This window comes from Xiphophorus hellerii, chromosome 9 (genome assembly GCF_003331165.1).
Source record: "Xiphophorus hellerii strain 12219 chromosome 9, Xiphophorus_hellerii-4.1, whole genome shotgun sequence".
NCBI classification, from domain to species: domain Eukaryota; kingdom Metazoa; phylum Chordata; class Actinopteri; order Cyprinodontiformes; family Poeciliidae; genus Xiphophorus; species Xiphophorus hellerii.
Window position 1 is genome coordinate 31,435,895 of NC_045680.1, and position 22,916 is coordinate 31,458,810.

At 38.6% G+C, this 22,916-nt stretch overlaps 4 protein-coding genes across 8 annotated transcripts; all 4 read left to right on the plus strand.

The window, feature by feature from the left end:
- The first annotated feature begins 8 nt into the window (after nt 1–8).
- Nucleotides 9–4,790, plus strand: LOC116725791 (zinc finger protein 436-like). Of its 5 annotated transcripts, XM_032572170.1 has the most exons (3): nt 9–325; nt 1,038–1,133; nt 1,206–4,790. In XM_032572170.1, exons 1-3 carry the CDS (start codon nt 287–289, stop codon nt 2,241–2,243), a joined length of 1,173 nt encoding a protein of 390 aa, XP_032428061.1. In that variant the 5' UTR covers nt 9–286; the 3' UTR covers nt 2,244–4,790. The 5 variants fall into 5 exon arrangements, with proteins under 5 accessions (XP_032428061.1, XP_032428058.1, XP_032428060.1 ...); XM_032572167.1 differs by having other exon boundaries at nt 9–672; nt 1,038–4,790; XM_032572169.1 differs by having other exon boundaries at nt 504–4,790.
- A 611-nt stretch (nt 4,791–5,401) lies between these two features.
- Nucleotides 5,402–9,100, plus strand: LOC116725796 (zinc finger protein 37-like). Its single transcript, XM_032572174.1, has 3 exons — nt 5,402–5,770; nt 6,338–6,484; nt 6,949–9,100. Exon 3 carries the CDS (start codon nt 6,964–6,966, stop codon nt 8,131–8,133), a length of 1,170 nt encoding a protein of 389 aa, XP_032428065.1. The 5' UTR covers nt 5,402–5,770; nt 6,338–6,484; nt 6,949–6,963; the 3' UTR covers nt 8,134–9,100.
- A 671-nt stretch (nt 9,101–9,771) lies between these two features.
- LOC116725781 (zinc finger protein 37-like) lies at nt 9,772–14,017 on the plus strand. The gene is made up of 2 exons (XM_032572157.1): nt 9,772–10,194; nt 10,832–14,017. The coding sequence occupies exon 2, from the start codon at nt 10,847–10,849 to the stop codon at nt 12,233–12,235; it is 1,389 nt and encodes a 462-aa protein (XP_032428048.1). The 5' UTR covers nt 9,772–10,194; nt 10,832–10,846; the 3' UTR covers nt 12,236–14,017.
- Nucleotides 14,018–16,182: 2,165 nt separating this feature from the next.
- Nucleotides 16,183–21,236, plus strand: prpf38a (pre-mRNA processing factor 38A). Its single transcript, XM_032572190.1, has 10 exons — nt 16,183–16,379; nt 17,486–17,645; nt 17,772–17,893; nt 18,776–18,861; nt 19,017–19,127; nt 19,220–19,326; nt 19,402–19,428; nt 19,509–19,600; nt 20,425–20,473; nt 20,855–21,236. The coding sequence occupies exons 1-10, from the start codon at nt 16,250–16,252 to the stop codon at nt 20,898–20,900; spliced, it is 930 nt and encodes a 309-aa protein (XP_032428081.1). The 5' UTR covers nt 16,183–16,249; the 3' UTR covers nt 20,901–21,236.
- The last annotated feature ends 1,680 nt before the right edge of the window (nt 21,237–22,916 follow it).

The following is a 22,916-nucleotide window of genomic DNA, read 5'->3' on the forward strand; positions in this document are numbered from 1 at the left end:
ATGTGAGACTTCCGGCGGAAGTAAACCAGAAGGCGCTAGCAGCGTTAGCTCCCAGGATTCATTTGAATATCTTTGGTTAGAAGATGGTTTTTACTGCGTGAGCTGAAAATGTCAGTGTCTGCATAAACAATACCTTCTTTTCATCATGAGAGAAAATTCATCAGAGTCCAACTGAAATATTGAAGAACATTAATTTGAATGGAAATGCCTGATTTCATGTGAAACGTCTGAGTGTCCTGATGTCATCATTCGGAGGAGGAAATCGATCATCAGCTCAGACTGTCGGATGTTGGCTGGAAAACCCAAATTATTTCGGAACCTCCCGGTACGTTCAGTGTGCGGTTCTGAATGAACAGGGTCAGGGGACTAGTTGACACCGCGGAGGAAGTAGACATGTGTGTGATTTGGTTTGCTTCGTTCATCACTCTTTGTGTTTTTGACCTGAATCTTTTAGCAGTTGTTGTTTGGGGTTTATTCCGGGCTGAATGTCTTTATGTTTGTAGTTTTCTTTGTGTAAAACAAAAACGCAGAGCTGGGCTGCAGCACCAGAAGAATCGGTGTTTGTGACCTTTGACCCTCCGGGTTTCCTGACGTCACTGTGGCTGTAAAATCAGACCGTGGCTGGACGACGTGTAAACATGGAGGACTGACAAAAGATTCGTGTTTCAGGGGGTTTGTCGGCTTTAATAAACACGATTCTAGCTGAGAAAACTTTGAACAGATTCAGATGTGGATTCTGAAGTGTTTTCATCTGGTCTGAATGGGTTTTCTACCTAACATCAGTCTGTTTAGTCACCCAAACAACACGATCCTTGCCTGGGTTTCTGATGACATTTGCAGCAATACCCAGAAGCTCCTGAGACCTAAAATGTTTAATTGAGAGATATCTTGCCTAGGTTTGCAATATTGTTTTTAAAAGCTATTTTATATGTTACAGTCGAGGACATTAGTAAAATATTAATCCTTAAAAGTTTTTCCAGATTATATTAAATGAGCTTTAAACATTTGCCATTAACGTTCTACTGTTCTTCACTCAGGTCTTGCACAGCAACATGTCTGTTACTACTTCAGATGTTCTGGTTGATGATCAGAGACGGATAAAAGAGGAGCAGGAGGAACCAGAACCGGAGCAGGTGACTGAGAAAAAAGAGGAACCAGAACCGCAGCCAATCAAAGTAGAACAAATTCAACTGTTGATCTTTCAGGATGAAGAGCAGCTTTTAGTGAAACAGGAGAGCAGCGCCTCAATGGTGACTGCTGCTGAGGAGGAAATATTCCACAATGACCCGGAACTGGAGCAGAGGATGGAGACGAAGCAGGAACCAGAACCTGTAGAGGTTAAAAAGGAACCAGAAGAATCAGAACCTGTGAAGACTCGAGAGGAAGAGGAGGATCTCCACAGAGATAAGGATGAAGATCATCTTACAGTGAAGCAGGAGCCTGAAATCATTATGGTTTCTCCAACAGACAGGAACCAGCTCCTCTCTGGAATCCAGGCTGAAGGTGAGAACCAAAGAAGCAACCAGAACGACTCAGGATCCAGTAGAGGTAAAGATGTGCAGCCAGAGCAGAAACCTCACGACTCCAGAAATCAGATGGACAATGAGGACAATTCAGAACTAGAAAGGCAAAAATCTGATTTGCCCCTGTGTAGCGTGTGTGGTAAACATTTCACTAAGCCTTACTACTTAACTGCTCACCTTAGAACTCACACGGGGGAGAAGCCACATCCTTGTGACATGTGTGATAAATCTTTTAGCACAAGAAGTAATTTAATACGTCACCTCAGAACACACACTGGTGAAAAACCATTTCCATGTGACATGTGTGATAGATCTTTTAGCACGAGAAGTATTTTAACTTGTCACCAAAGAACTCACACAGATGAAAGACCATTTCATTGTGAGTTGTGTGATAAACTTTTCAGACGCAACAGTCATTTAGCTGATCACCTTAAAACTCACACAGGTGAGAAGCCACATCCTTGCAAACTGTGCGGTAAATCGTTCATACAGAAAGTTAATTTGGCTGATCACCTGAGAACTCACAGAGCCGAGAAACTGTTTAGCTGTGAATGCTGTAATAAAAGTTTTGTACAGCATCGTGCTCTGATCTGCCATATGAGAATTCATACAGGTGAGAAACCGTATTCTTGTGAACTATGTGATAAATCTTTCAGATTGAGAAAAAGTCTAGTTTGTCACCTTAAAACTCACACAGGTGAGACTGGCAGAAAATCATAGCTGCTGCTAAAAGTTTAAATGTCTGCTAGCTCCACCAGAGGACATGTCATGTAGAACCAGTAAATCCAGAAAGCATCATCCCCATCACTGGTCTGTTTACTTGTGAAGGAATTGGCTGTGATGTAATAATGTGAGGAATCGTGAGCAAATGGTGGAGACAGACTGAAGATAACTCTTAGAGCAGAAACTCAGAACTAGTACTAATAAACTTTGCTGACTACACTTAATATCAGAAAATATGAAGAAAATGTACAAAAACTAATCAGGACTGCTGCTGAATGTATTTTCTGCAATCATATTAATGTTTACTCTGATATCTATATATGTATAATCTTTGATTCTTATCTGCAGTTTCATTCATTTTGGAGTAATATCTGGTCCCAAAGCCTTAAAACAACCTGGTGTAACTTGTTACTCCTCTTCTTTCCTAACTTTTCACCGAAGCTAGAAAAGAATAACTCATCAACCCAGTTCTAAAATCCCTGTAGTGCAGAGAACAGACTTTAACATGGCTTAGCACCAAAATGACCCGTCGTCGTATCAACCGTCCATACCGCTCAGGTTTTCTGGGTCAAATTCGCAGAACCAAACATGGAGCAACAGCATTCAGTTTTTATGCTCCACTAATCTGGAACAAACTTCCAGAAAACTGTCAAACTGCTGAGAAACTGAGTTCCTTTAAATCAAATGTAAAAGATTAGATTTGCCTTTGATTTATAACTGGAACATAAATAGATTTTATTTCAGGATTTTACACTACATGTTTGATCATTTTGATATTTGAGAAAATGTAGCGATTGTTGCTTGTTTGTCATGAACTCGTAATAGTCGAACCTCTGTGCCATGTTTGCCGTGTTTACTGAACTGTTTGAACCACATATATGAGAAAACACTGAGGTATACTGCAGTGGGCGGAGTTTCACAGGAGCTCGGCTCAGTGGGTCTGCATGAAAACAAACATCTGAAAACCATTTCAACAGGCGTCAACAATCTGCCTTCTGCAGAAATCTGGGTCATAAAAACTTCTGTCTCCCCAAAGCCTCTGCTTGGAATCCCCCAGTTTCAATGTTGTTTAAAGACAGGGTAGGTTCAATATTCTGCTCTGCAGAATTGGGCTGTACTGACCCTTGCAAAGCATTACTTAATAAATAAGAACGCATAATTTTAGAGAAGCTTTTAATGGTTGACTTAAACCCAAAGTTAGCAATGCAACATCCTGGGACTCCATAAGAGTCACTAAACATTATTTGGCTCAGAATCAAGAGCAAGTTGCAAAATGGAGGATGACTATTAATGGGTTCTGTCTGGGAATCCTAGTTGGATAGGAGAGATGTAGGTCGTCAGAACCCAGAACTTTTTATCCTGTGAGTACTGATCAGGGTAAGACCAGCAAGGTCTGGATCTCAGCACTCATTGTGTTGCCTCTGAGTGTGGAGTCGTTTGGTGAGTGCCTTACAGTATTTATATACTCATGAATCAGTTAAAAATCTTTAGTATGTCTGTATTTATGTATGTAACAGGGAAGGTTTTATGTCTGGTGGACAAAGAGTCATGACCTTGGTGCCACCAATGGTAAAAGCTGCACTGCAAAACCTAATGTGTTTGTGTTAGCATTTGCATTTTTATTATTTCGTAAATGTTAAACTAATCTAATCCCTTTTCATTTTGTAGTCATGGGTCGTTAGTGCTAGCCAACAGTTAAGCCAGTGAAAATGTTAAAACAACCTGAATTGGCCAGTTTGAGTCACCACTGGTTCAGCTCTTCACTGGTTCAGGTTTTACCTTTCTGATCGACGTTTCTGTGTGATGATGGATCATTTTACCTCAGCCCTCCTCGGGGTGTACCCCAGGGCTGTATTCTTGGTTCTCTTTTCTTCTCACTTTATGTTCTGCCACTGGGTTCTAGTGGCCCAGCAGTATCTCCACCTTTGATTTTTTTTTCCTTTGGCCCCTTTAAAAAACATCCACTGTCACAAATTCTGGGGTGAAATTGGAAACCTGCCAAATCAAGCCCCTTCGTTCCACTTGGAGACAGTAATCCACACTTTTATTACTTCATGTCTGGATTATTGTAACTCTCTTTTGATCAGCGTTAGTTTTGTTTGTGTTTAAGTCTTTGAATGGTCTTTGCCCTTGTCATTTGCCTTAACTACTTTACCTCTCTATGGCATCATGTGCTCTTTGATCATCTGCCCAGATAATTTTAGAAATACTGAATACCTTTTAGAAATCCAGAGGAGACGGAGCCTTTTCAGCTCCTAAACTGTGGCATGAGCTGCTGCTAAAGGTGAGGCAGGAACCATCTCTTTCTGTTTTTAAAGCTCATTTAAAACACTTTTTTCCTTTGGTTTATAACCAGGAGTGAAGTAGCATCTGTGTTTTAATGTTGTAGTCTTTACTTGTATTTCTGATGCTTTGATTCCTATTTTTTTGTAGTTGTCTTTTTTATTTTTTGTACATGTCTGTCAGCTGCTGTATTTTATGTGCTTTAGAAATAAAGTGGCATTTATTTTATTGATAGTATTAAAAATATTTTTTGGACAATAATGCTGACGTGTGATGTTTTGTTTTTAGGACTATCCTATGTGTATAATTTTAACTTGTCCCAGTAACTTACTGGTAATATTTATTAGATTACTTTGTCCCTTGGCACTTTACACTAAAACATTAATTGCATTAATGGTCCTGGGTAAACTAACGATTCGGTGGACCTGTTGATGTTCTGCAGCGTTATTTGTCTTTTGAGTGTATGTCAGTGTAGTAATAATTAGAATTTTATTTTCAGGTCTTAGATTTTAATTGTTTATGTCTTCATGTCAGTTATAGCTTTGCTATTCTACTGCCATTGGGTGCCTTTCTGGATATTAATATAATTAATAATTAATAAATAAAGCTGCTAAACATAATTACAGACTCCTCCAGTTTTTTCTGGAAACTTTATAAGTGATGTATTAATTGTTTTTCAGAAATACCTTAGAACTACATCTATCTATCTATCTATCTATCTATCTGGATCCCTGTATTAAATAATTAAAACATTAGTATAAAAAAATATTTTTATGTTTGGATTATAACTCAAATACAGTAAATTAATAGTTGATAAAAATCAAAATGCTTAGAGTCGGAACTCAAAAGATGTGAACTGTTTTGAGTGCAAATCTCCGTGTGGGACTTCCGGCGGAAGTAAACAAGAAGAAGCTAGTAGCGTTAGCTTCCAGGATTCCATCTGTATATGTTCGGCTAGAAAACGGTTATTGCTTTGTGGGCTGAATATTTCAGTGACTACATTAACGGAATCTTCGGTTCATCATCAGAGAGAATTAATCAGACCGACTTCCGGCTGCTGGAGAAAAACTCAACAGCACCGTCCATTAGGAGGAAGAGATGGAAACCCAAATCACCTGGGAACCTCCTGTCTGTTAAGTTTACGGTTCTGAATGAACTAACGCTGAGAAACAGAAAATATGAACAAGGAACTAGTTAATACCGCGGAGGAAGCAGGAAAGGTCCGTGTTATCAGCTCGATGGTTTGTTTTCTTCATTACTGTTTGTGTTTGGAGTTTATTTCCAACTTTATTTATTGAGTAGTTTTCATGGTGTTAAATACAACAGGGACAAAATGGGGGAGTAAAATGTTTTAAATCTATATAATCTATGTAACTTGTCTTTAGTTCAACCTGTTCAGCTCCAGCTTCGTTATGAATGTCTCTGCTGTGATCCACGGTACAAACATCGATTTTACATCGTTAACATTTGTTTTTGCTACACTTTAATCTTCCAGATCATTAACAAAATAAAAACATCTCAGGTCTCTATTCGACTGATGCACATAATGTACTCATAATTTCATTTCCTTTTGGGATTAATGAAGTATTTTTTAATTTTTAATTTAATTTGAATTATTACAATATTGTAATGGACTCAGAATAGAAAGACATGATCTTGTGATCTTTATTGTAGATTGAGATATTGTGATACTTTGTTAGAAAAGACATCCCATTTAAGTAAATGGTTGTAAAGAAACTTTGTGCTTGTCTTCTAACGGCTGACAGTATTACTAGCCTTCCTGTAACAGCGATTTTTCTCTGTTTTAGCAGCAACAGCAGCCTGAAAGACACCAGTTAGCCTCCAAGCTAACTGAGAACAAGAAGAAATGGGTCTCTTCTTAAGGAGGACAAAAAGGACTTCACACAGTAAATACTGGACATTTATTGGACTCTGAACCGCTACCAGCTCTTTCTGTAAGTAAACACGTGGTTCCAGGTCCTCAACCTGCCCACCTGCTGCTTCCTGCTGGACTTTGGATGTTTCCATCCAATGTCATGTCAGTTTGACAATATCAATATCATATGTAGCTTCATGAGAACAACAGTAGGGCTGTTCAGGGGCTGAATGTTTCTGGAAACTTTCCTAAAATTTTCTAGAGAAGTTCAGTTGGGTTGGAAGTTCTTGAAAGTATTCCAAATTAAAATTACAAATATTACATGGAAATTTTGAGTAATTTAAACAATTTTTGATATCCAAAATTTGCTTAAATTGCAAACAAATTTTATTTCATATTTTAATGTATTGATATTGATGATTTACTTAGTCAACCATGGTAATAATTACAACCATCACTTTAAATGACAAATCTCACATTACTGTTTTCTCTTGATAAAAACATTTTATAGAAATGTAAACAATCTTCTGTTCTTCCTCTCAGATCCTCCAACGCATCATGTCTGTCACTACATGGGAGGTTCTGGAGGACAACTTTCTCATAACCAAAGAGAGAAACCTAATTATTGATTACAATACTCCAAACATTGCACAGATAAAAGGGGAAGAGGAGGAACCAGAACCTCAGCAGATTTTTGAGAAAAAGGAGGAATCAAAGCCGGAACCAATCAAAGAAGAACTGGTTGACCTGAGGATCTCCCAGGATGAAGGGCGGGTTTTAGTGAAGCAGGAGACCAACACCTCTATGGTGTCTCCTGCTGATGAGGAAATATTCCACTATGAACCGGAACTGCAGCAGATGATGGAGACAAAGGAGGAACCAGAACCTGTACAGGTGAAAGAGGAACCAGAAGAACCAGAACCTGTGAAGATTAAAGAGGAGGAGGAGGATCAGCATGGAGGTCAGCTGGTGGAGAAGCAGGAGGTTGACATCTGTATGGTGACTCCTGCTGAGGAGCTAAAGGACAACAGAGAACCAAACAAGGACCAACTTCTTTTTGAGAACTGCCTTAAAGCCGAGGACCAGCATCAGCCAGGAAGCAACCTGGGTGGAAACAACTCAAAACTAAAAGCACCTAAACTAAACATACCATCCTGTGAAGTATGTGGCAAATGTTTCACCACATACAAGTACCTGAGTGATCACGTAAGAACTCACACAGGTGAGAAACCATATCCTTGTGAACTGTGTGATAAATGCTTTGCTGATTGTAGTGCCAGGGCCAAACATATGAAAACCCACACAGGTAGGAAGCCTTATCACTGTCAAGTGTGTGGAAAATCATTCAGCCACTGTAGTAACTTAGCCAGACATATGAGAACACACACAGGGGAGAAGCCATATTCTTGTGAAGCGTGTGGTAAATCTTTTCGTCACTGTAATACAATGGCTCGACATATGAGAACCCACACAGGTGAAAAACCGTATACTTGTGAAGTGTGTGATAAATCCTTCATACAGCCCAGTGATTTGGCCCGTCACCTTAGAAGTCACACAGGTGAGAAGTCTTTCTCCTGTCTGACCTGCGGAAAAGGTTTCACAAGGCAATCCTCCTTGGCTGTGCACATGAGAACCCACACAGGGGAGAAACCCTACTCTTGTAAAATGTGTGGAAAGTCTTTTAGATATAGCAGCCATTTGAGTCGTCATGAGAACTCACACAGGTGAGAAGCTGTATTTATGTGCGGATATGGAAAGCAGTTTTGGATGTAAATCACATGCTTTTCATCTTCTGCTGATGAACAGTAAAGAGATTATTTATAGATGATGCTATAAAAATGTCATTTTCAGAGAGGATCATTTGCATACATCGCTAACATCTATTAGTTTCGATGTTGGCGTAACGGACAGTTGACGATTATTTCAATAATTGATTAATCCTGATTAATCTGATTAATTGAATAACTGTAAAGAGTACATTTACAACATCAGAAAATAATACTACACTATGTTATTTAACATTAGCAGTTACAGGAAGCATTACCTTTTCTGCTCTTTTACTGACAGTTTTAAATCACATATTTTTATAAATGAGGACTGAATTCTCCCATACTTATTGGTTTTGTCCCTAAGTAATGAAGTTGAAATATCATTGCATTAATTATGTGTCTTACTGGAATGAACACTGTGGCTATTAAAAATGCTGCAGTGGTATTAAGTATTTTTCTTAGTATTGATGTTGAGTTTGAAGCTTTAATATCTTGTCGACTTCACATCTGCCATTTAGTTTGTGTCTCTGCGTACGTAATAAAAGCAAAATGAAATTCAAAAAGTAAAGCAGTTCTAGATGTTTAATAAATAAACATGAACAAATGCTTTGTGGCTCATTTTATCCTTGAGTTTTTCAATGAGAGCCATCATCCAGTAATGAAATAAGCCAAACCTCAGATGGAATATTAAATAAATATTTAAATTTTTCTGTATGATTTTTACATGTAAATATCTCAATGTTTTAAATCATTTCCACATACTTTTATTTTGTATACAGAAATCATTGGTATTTAATGTATATTCTGCATCTGTTTCTATATATTATAAACCTGTTTATTGATGATTAAAATATATAAACACCTGTTTATTGTTGAACTGTGGCACTTTTGACCCTCATTAATAAAGTCTTGTCTTTTCTGCTGTCTTTATATTTCCCTTTAAATCAGACAGACTTTCTACAAATGTTATTTCACTAAGACCTGAAACAAAGTTATTTAAAAAATCATTACATGGTGAAGGAGAAGTTAGTATATTCCCCACACATGGATTCAAGTCTTTACTTGAATCCATCATAATTTACCCTTCATCATAAATTAACATGACTTGTGAAACAGGAACTTCAAAATACATAAAGAATAAAAAACCTTTATTCTAACATCTATATTATTCATTAATTTGATGTTTCAGATGTAGAGTTGTCCTGCTTATAATGCCTGGAATATTTAACATGTTGACTTTTTCTACATGAATTGATTCTGTTTACTTATTTAAAATGTCCTGCAGTATAGAACATGTTTTTTTGATTGACCAAAGACTAATTCTTTATCATTTTCTTTGTAATTCACATTTGTCACATTTTTACTGTTTGAATGTCTTTACAGAAGCGATTATTATAGCATTCGGTTTTTATTCTCCTCTAATATGGAACAAACTTCCAGAAAACTGCAAAACTGAGTTCCTTTAAATCACGGCTAAAAACCCAGTTTGTTTAGCTTCCTTTGGTTAATAATAAAAGGGAAATTGATTAATTTTAGTCTGGATTACAACTTTTCTTTACTTTAAAAACTTTATTGTGCCAATGTAATATAAACATTGTTTTTTGCTTGTTTATTGTTATGTTTTATCACTTTGAACTTCCTTGTTGCTGAAAACGCCACAGAAACAAACAAACACTCCTGGCCGATAGGTGGCAGTAATGAACCAACAGGAACGGTAGGGATCAGAAGGGTTTAAAACAAAACAGTTGGTACTAATCAGCTCTTCAGGAACTCGGTTTATCCACCATGTCTCCTCTTTGACTCTGGTTTTATTTGCCTCCTTCATTTACGGTCATTTCCTCCGTTTTAGCTGCAACAGCCTGAAAGAGACCAGTTAGCCTCCATGCTAACCGAGAAGCGAAGGAAAGCAGCTTCCTCTGGAGAACAGCTCTAAACGGTCTCAGGCGAAGAGTGTTGGACATTTATTGGACGCTTCTCTGTTCCCAGCTGTTTTTCAGAAGAATAAAAACAAGTTAATAAGGTAAGAGAATCATCTTTAATCGGTTATGACCGTAAATATTTACTATTTACCGGAATGATCGTCTCCGCTTGTCCAACATCCTGAGAGGGAAGCAGCGGACAGAGTGAGATTAGCTGGAGGTTAAATAATTTGATGCATAAGCACAAAAAATGAAGAGAAGATGCCTCATAGAAACAATACGTCAGCGCCGCCACCATCTTGTGAGTGGCAACGTTTCTTCAGGTAGCAACACAAGTCGGCTGGAAAACTACATTTCCACTGAGACCAGCTAATTTTGTAAATCAACAGAACAATATACATGCCAATAATTAGAGTCAGTCCACCATAAAACAATGTCCAATATAGAACATAGAAATATCTTTTATTGTTATTTTCCTTTTTTATTCTAAAGCAGCCTTGTTACGGTACTGTTTGGAAAATTATTTATGGTACATATTTCTGTTTTACCGCTATGTGTTTCATTAAAGTTCAGTCTTTCTGTGTCAATATTTTACATTTACATTTCATTCAGAGTTGGTGGGTGCAGCTCAGTTTGGATGTGCTCAATAGTCCACACCTTATAACTTCTCTGTCTAGTTTTGTTTTTAGATCTCATTAAATGTGTTTTACAGCGATGTTTTACTCTTTATGTCCTCAGGCCTTCCACAGCATCATGTCCATCACTACATGGGAGGTTCTGGCTGATAATCTTCTAATAACGAAAGAAAGGAACTCAATAGTTGATCACAAGATTTCAAATCCTGTAGAAATAAAACAGGAACCGGGAGAAACGGATCCACAACAGATCACTGAGACGAAAGAGGAACCAGAACCTCTGTCAATTAAAGAAGAACCGACTGAACTGGGGATCTTTCAGGATGATGGGCAGCTTTTACCGAAGCAGGAGAGCAACACCTCTATGGTGATTCCTGCTGATGAGAAAATATTCCATAATGAGAAAGAACTGGAGCAGCTGATGGAGACAAAGGAGGAACCAGAACTTATACAGATTAAAGAGGAGCAGGAAGATTTCTGCAGTGATCAGGATGGGAAGCAGATTGTACTAAAACAGGAACCTGTTGAGCTAATGGACAGCAGTGAACCAGAACCAAACAAGAACCAGAACCTCTCTGGGATCCATCCTGAAGATGCGAACCGTCACGAACAAGGAAGCAAACAGGAAGACTCAGGATCCAGTAAAGATATCGATCTGGAGCTTCTGGACTTTCGAAATCACAGGGACAATGTGGACAGTTCAGAACCAGAACGTCATAAAAATGTTCCTTTTTGTGAAATATGTGGCAAATCCTTCACAAGACGTAAATACTTGATGTCTCACATGCAAACTCATACAGGAGAGAAGCCATATCCCTGTACACTCTGTGATAAATCATACAAGCGGAGTAGCGAGTTAGCACGTCACATAAAGGTTCACACAGGTGACAAACCCTACCCTTGTGAATTGTGCAGTAAATCTTTCAGACAGAGCAGTGAGTTGGCGGGTCACATGAGAACCCATACAGGTGAGAAGCTGCATATGTGTAAGGTGTGTGGTAAATCTTTCAGTGGCAGCAGTAGCATGGCTCGGCACATGAGAACTCACACTGGAGAGAAACCATTTGCTTGCAAAGTGTGTGGTAAGTCTTTTGCTTTTATTAGTCGTTTGAATGTTCACACAAGAATCCACACAGGAGAAAGACCATATTCTTGTGAAGTCTGTGGGAAGTCCTTCGGGAAAAACTGTCATTTAACTATTCATATGAGAACGCACACAGGCGAGAAGCCATATTCCTGTGAAGTTTGCGGTAAATCGTTTAGTGAATGTAGCAGAGTGGCCAGACATATGAGGAGTCATACACATGAGAAGCCGTATGCTTGCAAAGTTTGTGGTAACTCCTTCCGGTACGGCAGCAATTTGACTGAACACATGATAACTCATACAGGCGAAACGCCCTACTCCTGTAAGGTGTGTGGTAAATCCTTTACTGAATGTGGTAGCATGGGCAGACATATGAGAACTCACAAAGCAGAGGAGAGATATTTTTCACCTGAAGCAGAATAGTCAACACATGGGCACGTGCTTTTGAGACTGTCATAGTTGCACATCTTTCATACACTGTGCAGACCGCAGTTTGACCCGGGCCTGAAAGGCCACAATGTAAGATGGTTGACACACCATCAATACATCCCTCTGGAAGTGTGCACACACCTGTAAACGTTTAGCTCTGAGGTTTAATGTAGATTTGAAAGCAAATGGAGTTTGTTGTAACGTGACAGAGCAAAGATTGCAAAAGTGAAAGAAGTCCAGAACAGAGTGACTGATCAATCCTCCATTGTCAATCTGATCTGAGAAATGACTTCATTGACAGTCTGATGCAGATAATAATACAATGTTGATGGTGGAGCAAAACAATTTCCCATTTTTAAAGGACCGACTGCAGTTGGACCATCTGCTTGAGCCTCATAAAATGGCATTTCACCAAGTGTGGGTAAAAATATTCTATTTTTGCTTATGTGTCACACTTAACTTTTTCAGATTATCAAAATTATTTTAAAACTGGATTAACATACTGTATACAAATAACATATTTAAATGATGATTTCATTAATTAATAAAACTATCCAAACCAACCTGGCTCTATGTGAAAATCTAATTGCTCCATAGCTAGTTATGGTGCCGCCGTTGGCAGCAACAACCTCCACAGAGTCTTTAAAATCACCAGAGAGATTGAGGTCGACTCTCCTTTAATTCAGATATGTTGCAGAGTTTTCCTGGGTGAATTGTGTAAATATGGCCTATTACTGTATTTGAGTTGGATTCATGTCCATGGTTTGGCTAATCCCCTCAAAAACTTCACCTGACATTGCTACTTTGGATCATTGTTCTGCTGCAGAACCAAAGTGTAACTGAGCTTAAGGTCCGGTTCAGATGGCTGGACATGATCCTTTAGGATTTTCTGTTACAGAGGAAAATCCATTACGCCTAGACCATCACTCCACCACAGCTATGTTTGACTGTAGGTTGGTTACATTTTTGTGATATTGTTAGTTGTATGACAGATGTAACAAGATGAACATCTTCCAAGACGATCCACATCTATCTCATCAGTCCAGAGAAACTTTTCTAAAAAGCCTTTGAGATGATCGAAACGTTTTTTGGTAACTGTGCAACAGGTTTTTGGCTCTGCACATCCAGCAGCTTTTAGATGGGCCTCCTTTTAAGCTAACCCAAATAAACTGGGTCATTAGCAGGATTTTGTCGAACTATTCTGTATAATGAAAAAGTAACTCAGTCTCTTGATGCTTATGTCACTGATAAGTTAGATAAAAATCACATCACTTTCATGATTCAACAAAGAACAGATCAAATAAGTTGCACTTGAACATTAATTCATCTGTTGTAGCTTTGATCTGCTGAAATGATCTCGTTTAAAGGGTTGGATTCCTTTCATCACCAAATATCAGACCATAAAAATAAAGTCACGTCTGTAATTTCATGTCATTTATGCAACTATTTTTGTTTCTTTGCATAAACAGACATGCACACAACAATAAACTGTTGATTCCTGAAATTTTAGCAGTTTCTTCTGTGACTAAGATATAAGATAATATTTAGTCCCATCACTAAAACTAGAACATAATTATAACAGGCTCTGACTTACTATTCTGTCTGGCTGTTGCATTGTGTTTAGCAAATTCCTCTAAACCTGTACCTGTCACTTTTGAGAAGAAAAAAAAATATTTAGGACGTTATTTAGGAAGGTGACAATATATTAGTTTCAGATATAGATGATGTCTCACTTCCCATTTCTGTAAAAATATCAAATAAAATATCTCTGATGTTGCTCTGTGATGCTTCCAGTTACATTTAGTTTGAACTGCTGTGGCAGCTGTTGAGCACTAAATATTATTTACTTAACAAATACGCTGAAAATGTTCCCAACAGATGTTGGAGAATCAGAGGATCAAAGTATCTGAATTGTATCAGTTGGGGGGAAAAGGAGCTGGGAAAAGTTCAGTAGGATAAATAATGATAAATATGGAGAACGATACTACAGTAATGAGATGTTTCAAGAGGCAAAGAGAGTCTCTGAAGGAGGAATGACTGAGGAAATCCAGACATGGAGACTGATGAAGCCAGAACAAAGGCAGAGCTGGACAACTGGTTCATTGAGAGTTCTGGAGAACGCTGCTGCTGGAGCCCATCAGGTCCCGAGTTTGGAAGAGAGGAATTCGGATACGCATTTAACTTGGGGCTGGACTCGGGACGTGGACGTTGAAAGAGCCTGAGCAATTACAACAGGAACCAGAGTAGGTGCATTTTCCAGGGACATCACAAATAAATTAATTATTAGCTTTTTATTGAAACTAGATGTAATTGGAAATATAGATTTTTTTTTTTTTTTTAAACGGCTCTTATGTTTCGTTGAGCTTTAATGTTTTTGTGATCTAAAATTTAAGGATTATTGTTCATTTGACACTTTTCAGTTATTTCTTGGCTCATGCTGCGACTATCTCTCCCGTCCACATGTCATATTATAAAATGTGTTGACCAATGCACAACGAAATAGGAAGGAGGAAGTCCGGTACGTCTCTGCTCCCATTAGGAAAGTCATTTTTCTCAGACCACCAATCCATGTTCTGCAGTCATCAACATCCTGGAATCAGCTGGGATCCTAAACACTCACATTTACATATTAGCCACACACACCCCTCAAGACCAGAACCAGAAGACCTGAGAGGCCTGGAAGGTTAATACAACAGCAGATCTTTAATGTATTGTGGTACTAAGCCGTTCAGTTATTTATAAACCTACAACAGTCTCTTAAAGTCTATTCTCTGAACTCCAGTGTAACCAGTGAACTGGGTGACGCGCTTTATCTTAAAGAAATGAATCTTTGCTTCATCTCTTCTTTTGAAGTTCCATGCAGAAGGTAAATAAAAAATATGATCAATCTCAAGAACTTGTGTTAAGATGTAGCTAACCCTGGGGTGGTGCAGAGGCAAAGCATGACCCACATATGGAAACCTTCGTCCTCATGGTGGTAGTCGCAGGTTCGATTCCCGGCCTGGTGACATTTGCTGCATGTCTTTCCTGTCAGACTACTTTCAAATTAGAGACACTGAAAATGTAACTAACCCCAAAATCAATCTTTTTTATTTCTGCTGATAAGCTACCTAAGTAAGTTATTTAGAGTTCTATTTTTGTCTTTCTGTGCAAAGTTTTTGATATTTTCGTGTAAATTTGTTTAATTCTGCATTATTTTTTCTAAAGCTGTCTCAGTGCTGGCCTTTGGTCGAATGGTGGCTCAGTAGTTGGATTCTCTACTACAAAAACAACTATTGAGATAGTTTTACTTAATTTAACACATAATATTTCTGTACATATTACAAAAATGTTTTGAATAACTAAAAAAGTTAGTTTTGATATTTGTTCTGTATTTCAAAGAATCCCGATGTAATATGTTAAAATACAATTTCAGAAAGTTATTGACTGAGGTCCATTTGGTTTGTGTTTTATGCATTTTAGTTTTCTACAAGCAGCAAGAATCCAGGTTTTAACTAACAATACACTACTTGCCTAATGTCACAAATATTAAAGTTCTGCAATTACAGTCTGATCTAGAAATCAGAATATGTGATCAGATGAGGGCTTTTCTGATTAAAAAGTACATTTTGAAAAGAACCTTTAAATAGGTACTGAATGTAGTTTTCAGTAATCCCACATTTTTATATTCAAGAGATTTCCTCGTAATATTTTAAAATTAAATGTATTTTCATTGACTCGAAGCAGAAAATTATCACAACAAAAATGAAGGCACAAAGATGTTAATATCCAAAGGTTTACTATTGATAGAGTTACTGAAATAAAACAACATTTTAATCGTTTTCTCATGTATTAAATTTTGAACGTAAACAATTTCATTAGAATTGAGTATTTGTCAGTAAAACAGTGACCCCTGCTGGGCAGGATGGGTATTAACGGGCCCCCTCGCCTCCCGCCCCCACAAAGCTGAACCGGAAGTGATTCTCGATTAGCTTGTGTTTGCCTCGTTGCTAACAGAGTTTCCCTCCGATGGCAAACAGAACCGTTAAAGATGCAAACAGCATCCACGGAACCAACCCGCAGTACCTGGTGGAGAAAATCATCCGGACCCGAATCTATGAGTCCAAATACTGGAAGGAGGAATGTTTCGGTCTGACCGGTCAGTGAGTTAGCATGTTAGCTCCCTGAAGGCTAACCTCAACGAGATTTCATTTAACCCCTGCAGGGCTGCTTGACGGTGGTAATTATGGTTAAAATACAGGTTTACTCAACCCATTACATTTTTATTAACGTTTTCTGTAAAATAGTTGTTTTTAATTTAAGTTAATATGGTACTAAATTTCCTTTTCTGTTGAGAAACATTCCAATTCTATACATTTAGTGGATTTGATGTAAACCAGCCTTCTTCTAAATTATGAGCTTTTTCAACTAAAATGAGAAACAATAATAATCAGAAAATGATAGAAAACAGGCAGCAAAAGTAAAAGGACAAACTAATTAGCGGTGGATAGAAGAGCCAGAAAGTATCTAAGCAAGAGCAGCAATACTTCATCAGTTTTATTCAAGTAAAGGTGGAAACGGTACCGTCCAAGAAATGTCACATTTTTCAACTTGAAAGTTAAACCAATACTTACAGTTGGTACTGTATGTTATAAAAGGATAAAATATGAGCATTTATATTTACTGTTTGTTGCTTCTTCACTTGACGTTCAAAAGGTTCAGCAGATAGAAAATAATATTAAGTCAAGGACAATTTAACAAGATAAGTTAAACTGCTTTATAAGATGAAAACATAAAACAACAAGCAAGAAACTTTACATTATAATAAATATCAGATAAAACTTTATTCTTGATTTAGGTGGAATTTTTCCTTTATCTAGTAAAATAGTCAGAATGTCAGCAGTTTGTACACAGAAATAAACTTTGTGCAACAGGGTTAGCTTTCTTTATTTAGTTAAGAACAATTATTGTACTGATTCTGCTGAAAAAAGCAACACTTGATTTATGGACTCAGTTAATTATCTTGATACTAAATAAACTAAACATGAACTAACAGCGTTTCTTGTTGTTTTGCATCATATTTATTTATTCTGCAATGTTTTCATTGCTAAAGATGTGATCAGTACTGAACCCATGTTTTTGTTTTTCTCTCCCAGTTTGATGTTTCATGGGTTCATCTCTGACTTCATGTTTGGTCCCTCAGTCTCTCCTCCAGCGGATGGTTTTGGTTTAAATAAATTCAGTTTGATGTCTGTGTGTTTGCAGCGGAGCTGGTGGTGGACAAAGCCATGGAGCTGAAGTTTGTGGGAGGAGTTTATGGCGGGAACATCAAGCCGACTCCGTTCCTCTGCCTCACGCTGAAGATGCTCCAGATCCAGCCGGAGAAAGACATCATCGTGGAGTTCATCAAAAACGAGGATTTTAAGTGAGATTCCTCCAGGTTTCAGGCTTTTCAAGAGAAGCTGCAGGTCGACCGGACCCGCCGCGGGTCGGCCGGACCCGCCGCGGGTCCATGAAGCTCAGAGGAAACGTTTCCTGTCTGTTTCCTCAGATATGTCCGTCTGCTGGGAGCCATGTACATGAGGCTGACCGGCACCGCCGTGGACTGCTACAAGTACCTGGAGCCGCTCTACAACGACTACAGGAAGATCAAGAGTCAGAACCGGAACGGAGGTGAGCTGGTGGAGATCCACTGGGACCGGAACCGAGAGGAATTCTGGGAAAAGACGGGAAGCCCAAAAGATTCTTTAGATTGACACACATCTGGTTTCTTTTACACATGAATTATGTCAGTGATGTAATGTAGAGATGCACTGATCCGCCTTTTCACTGCTGACATCTGAGGATCAGAACCAGCCGATCTGATGCTGAAAAACAGCTAATTAACTTAAAACATTTCTGTTTTAAACAGAGTCATAAAAATGTTTTGGATTACAAATTTATCTGATAACTTTAATTTATTCAGTGCAGTTAAGATTATAACTGTAAAATAAATAATAAAGAAAATGAAACTGACTAAAACAATAAGTTGATTATCTTGGTCAAATGTAAAAATACAAAAATAAACCTTCAGTCAAATGGTTCAGAAAGTGCAATTAGGAATTCTAAGTATAATGTAAAATAATAAAGCATAGAAATAGATTAAATAGATCTGCCCTCAGCCATAACATCAGGACCGATACAGATATTAATATCTGATCGGTGCGTCTCTGACGCAGCGATTACTTCCTGGTTTATGTCTGAATGTTTTGTAGCTGAAGCAGCAAAGAGACGAGTTGGAGAAAAAACTCAGAGATCATTTAGAAGAAAATCTGAACTGAAACTTTGTGCCAGTGGAGCAGGTTGAGTTCAAACGTGTCAAAACATTTCATCTCTCTGGATTTTCATCCAAAAGCTACAGGTTATTAATAGAAGCTGAGTCTTTACTGGTTTTACTGGAGTGGTGCTGGGTTCATCCTCTAACCTGAAACCTGTTTAGTTTTGGACCTGGGACAGAACCAGACTCATTCTTAGTCTGTGTGTGTGTGTGTGTGTGTGTGTGTGTTCCTCCTCCAGAGTTTGAGCTGATGCACGTTGACGAGTTCATCGATGAGCTGCTTCATGCAGAGAGAGTGTGTGACATCATCCTGCCGCGGCTTCAGGTCTGTTTGTCCGTCCAGCCGTTTGGTCCGGTCCGGTCCAAGTCGGTTCAAACAGGAAGTTCTTTCCAGTTGCTTCCTGTTGTGTGTTTGAACCTTCTTCTTCTTCACGCTCTGGTCCGAGTCAAGGTGACTCCATTTTGTTCTGTGTGCTGCAGAAGAGACAGGTTCTGGAGGAAGCCGAGATGCTGGACCCGCGGGTCAGCGCTCTGGAGGAAGACCTGGACGAGGTGGAGAGCAGCGAGGAAGAGGACGAGGAAGAGGAGAAGGTCACATGATTCTGCCCTTTAAAGACGTTTAACCTTGAAGTTTCTCCTTTCTTTCAACATTTAACATTTTTCTCTTCCTCTCTGGTCTGCAGTTCGAGAGGCTGCCGAGCCCGGAGCCCCACAGGCGCGGTCACCGTGACAACGACCGGCCTCGGCGCTCGCCATCGCCTCGCTACAGACGCAGCCGCTCTCCTCGCCGGTTCGTTGTCGCCCGTTTATCGATCAGAGCCGATCTGTTGCCGCAGCGACGCTAACCTGACCGTTTGCCTTTCAGGAGGAGCCGATCGCCCAAGAGACGAAGGTTCGACCCCCGACTCCCTTGACCCGACGGCGGTTTGGGTTCTGCTCGGACTCTAAACGTGTTTTGTTTCGTCCCAACAGCCCGTCGCCTCGCAGAGAGCGCCACCGCAGCAAGAGCCCGCGGCGGCACCGCAGCCGCTCCAGGGACCGGCGGCACCGCTCCAAATCGCCCGGTAGGTTCTGCTCTTTCTGCTCTCTGATGGTCCAGGCACAGCATTACAGTCGGGTAAAGGTCTGGTCTTTGACTAGGCCACTGCAGCTCCATTCTGTTGCAGAATAGCTGCTGTGTGGACAGATTGACTCACATTTAAGTTTGGCTGCAACTTTTAGCAAAAATAGTCGACAAATTTCTCAGCAGGAAGTCATCAGGACAGAAACGCTCTCTGTTCTGTCCCGGTTCTGTCCCGGTTCTGATGCCTCTCAGGTTAAATTTATCCAAATCTGATCCGTCCTTCAGTTTTAGCTCCATCGGACCGGACCAGGACCATGACCAGAACCAGATCCGTTCCTCCTTACATCTGGTCTAGATAATAATCCTGCTGTGGAAAATGTTGGTTAAACATCCAACAGTTTTAACCTGATGCATCAAATTAATAATGAAATGTATTTTAAAGATCTTAATTTATTACATAATTAAATTCAGCCAATCAGCTGCAGATCTGTCATCTTTCCTGCAGTATTTTTGATTTATAAGAGGAGAAAATAAATGTATGATGTGCTGCACTAAATGACTAGGAAATGACAACATGTTGATTTAATTTTCTTTTTTAAATAAAATAAAACCCAAAATGTCCACATTTATTTTAGATAAATATGATTTAATTTCCTTGATTCATGCATCTCAGGATGTTTTTTCTGCTGCAGTTGAATCTTTCACTTTGTTTTGTTTTAACAGTTTAAACCTGCAGCTTCAGTTTGAGTTCAGATATTAAAGCAGCAGATGTTTTCTCCTGCTGCATGATGGGAAATAAATGAGAGCTGTTGGTTTGTTCATCAGGTCACCACAGAAGCCACAGACATCGGAGCCACTCCAAAACCCCGGAGCGGTGAGTCCGGATCGCTTCCGTCTCCAGCAGATTTAATCTGAATCAAGTTTAGCAACAGAAATAATTTTCAGTTGGCAGCAGAAACTCCTGGTCCCACTGGTTCCCATTAAACCAGTGGGTTTAAACTGCTGTTCCAGTTTAAAACATTAGCAGTATTATTTCATATTTCATATTAGAATTAAAGCATTTAAAACACCTAAGCGGTTAAATGTTAGTTACGTTTCCTGTGTTTGTGTAGATTTATGCCTCAGTTTATCTCATAAACTGTATTTTTACCACTTTGTTTTTAGGCTCGTTCAGGTTTTTCCATTAAAATCAGTAAAATCCTGATTTCTGTTCCTGGTTCTGTTGGACTGAAGGTTCTGTTTGCTTTATCCTCAGAAGCTCCAAAAAGAGCCACAAGAAGAGCCGGAGAGGAAACGACTGACCTCAGTCCCTCCCAACGTTTTTTACTTTCTCATCCACCCAAACTCTTTTTTTCAATCTTCCACTTGACATTTTTATTTTTTATTTTTATTCCAGCAGTTTCAGGTTCTGATAATCTGGACCTCTGATGGTTCTGGAAACCAAATAAAACAATATTCTCCAGATGCTTTAAGCGCCTCAGATAAAACTGTAAATAGTGAAATGTTTTTTTTGTTGTTTGTTTCTGAACAATGAAAACATCCCAGAAATAAAAACCTTGATATAAGATGATTTTTTTATGCTTTGAGTAAATTAATGGGAACTTTTCAGGTGAAATAAAACAAATATTGGAAAAGATGATGGATGTAATACGGTTAGTGTCGCCTTTTGCAATTTTTTAGGAAGCTGAAGTCGTTTTTAAAGATGGATCTCAATTTTTACAAATGTTGGTAAACAATCTAATTAAGTTGAATTTGATCCTGTTTGTGTTTTAATTTATGAATACAGCATTCCATTGAATGAATTTCTGTTGGGATAAATATGTTCTGTAAACTTTGCTGATTTTATTTTATTGCAAGTGATCAACCGAAGATTCTTTTAGGTTTTTATTTGTGCAGTTTTATTGAAATGTTATTTTTAACCGATGAGTTAATTAAGTTTATTCTCAGGTAAATGAACTGAAGTAATTCTGTTCTTGGTCACATGAAGGAAAATGCATCTGAGATGATGAAGCTTCAGCTTTAAAACATTTAACTAACGTGAAAAAATTCAGTTTTTGTCCCTCGACTCAGAAAGTGAAACGTCTCGTCCACAGATCCATCAGTGTGAAACGTTTCCAGCCTCAATTTCTACTAAATCTGAGAACCAGAGAATCAAACCCCAAACTTTGTGTCAGAATATTTGAATATGACACTAAAACAATAAAAAAGGAGCTCTTAAACAGAAATGTCAGGTCACTGAGACATCGGTTGGGGCTCCTTTTGCATTCTCTCTGCATCAATGCAGCGTGACACGGACATCAGCCTGGGGTTCTGGCTGATGTGAACTATTTGAAAAAAAAGTGAACTATTTGAAAGTAGTGGGGATTTTGGGTGGTAAAAGTTAAACATTTTAACAAACAGACACTACACCATTTCTGCTCAAGCAAACCAAAAGGTTTTGAACAGAACAACTTTGTCAAATGATGAGACCATGAATCTTTAATCTATGTAGCAAATATATTGATGCTGCTGTAGGCAGAAAATAAAAGAAGTTTTGTGGAGAATAATATTTTGTATGAGTTTAAGAATATTGTTTGCCAAAATCATACGGTGTAACTACACTTGTCTTTTATAAGTTGCAGTAATTGAATCTTTTGAGGCAATTGGTTTGCATAAATTAAAGTAAATACGACCCATTTTCCTGCTCCACATACTTAGTTAGCAATTTGCCAGTTAGCTTCCCAGTCTGAACTTCTGGGCAATGTCTTGATTCAGTCAGATCTTCTCTCCTGTATCTCCTGAACTCTGATATTCTCCTACATCCACTCTGAATGTTTTGCTTGCTGGTCTTCATCATGCTCTGAATGGAGTATCTGGTTTCTCTTACTTTAACCTGCCCAACTTGCACCTGATTCCCTTTTGATTCCCTCCCAGTGAGGCGGTGAAGCAAACCGTTAGTCAAACTGTTGATCTGCCTGGTGGCCGTTTCAGAAGATGAGGAGACATGGTGACTGAGTTTTAGACACCAGTAGCTCATGCAGCTTTTTACTCGATGGCAGTCCTAAAAGTACATACCTTTAAAATATGAATAAATATGTACAATTCCATAATTATTTGATCCAGCGGTTATAGAAGTTTAGTGATAATGCAATTCAGGGATTGTGGTTTCTTAATGTAAGTGTTTCTGCTACTGGACAAAAAACAGGGTTAAAAGGATTTAGAAAGAAAAGTACGAAGATGATAGTTGTTTTTACTGAGACTAAGGCTGTGACTAGTTATCAGGACAGAATGAGACCAAGGAGGGAACCAGTCATCTGCTCCAACAATTTATTAGCCTT

Bases quoted from the DNA above. Each gene is read 5' to 3' on its own strand.
- LOC116725791 (XM_032572166.1), top strand. From the start codon at position 287: ATGTTGGCTGGAAAACCCAAATTATTTCGGAACCTCCCG. The intron at 326-1,037 runs GTACGTTCAGTG...TTCTTCACTCAG, and splicing joins AATTATTTCGGAACCTCCCG to GTCTTGCACAGCAACATGTC.
- LOC116725796 (XM_032572174.1), top strand. From the start codon at position 6,964: ATGTCTGTCACTACATGGGAGGTTCTGGAGGACAACTTTCTCATAACC.
- LOC116725781 (XM_032572157.1), top strand. From the start codon at position 10,847: ATGTCCATCACTACATGGGAGGTTCTGGCTGATAATCTTCTAATAACG.
- prpf38a (XM_032572190.1), top strand. From the start codon at position 16,250: ATGGCAAACAGAACCGTTAAAGATGCAAACAGCATCCACGGAACCAAC. The intron at 18,862-19,016 runs GTCTGTTTGTCC...TGTGTGCTGCAG, and splicing joins TCATCCTGCCGCGGCTTCAG to AAGAGACAGGTTCTGGAGGA. The intron at 19,601-20,424 runs GTAGGTTCTGCT...TTTGTTCATCAG, and splicing joins GCACCGCTCCAAATCGCCCG to GTCACCACAGAAGCCACAGA.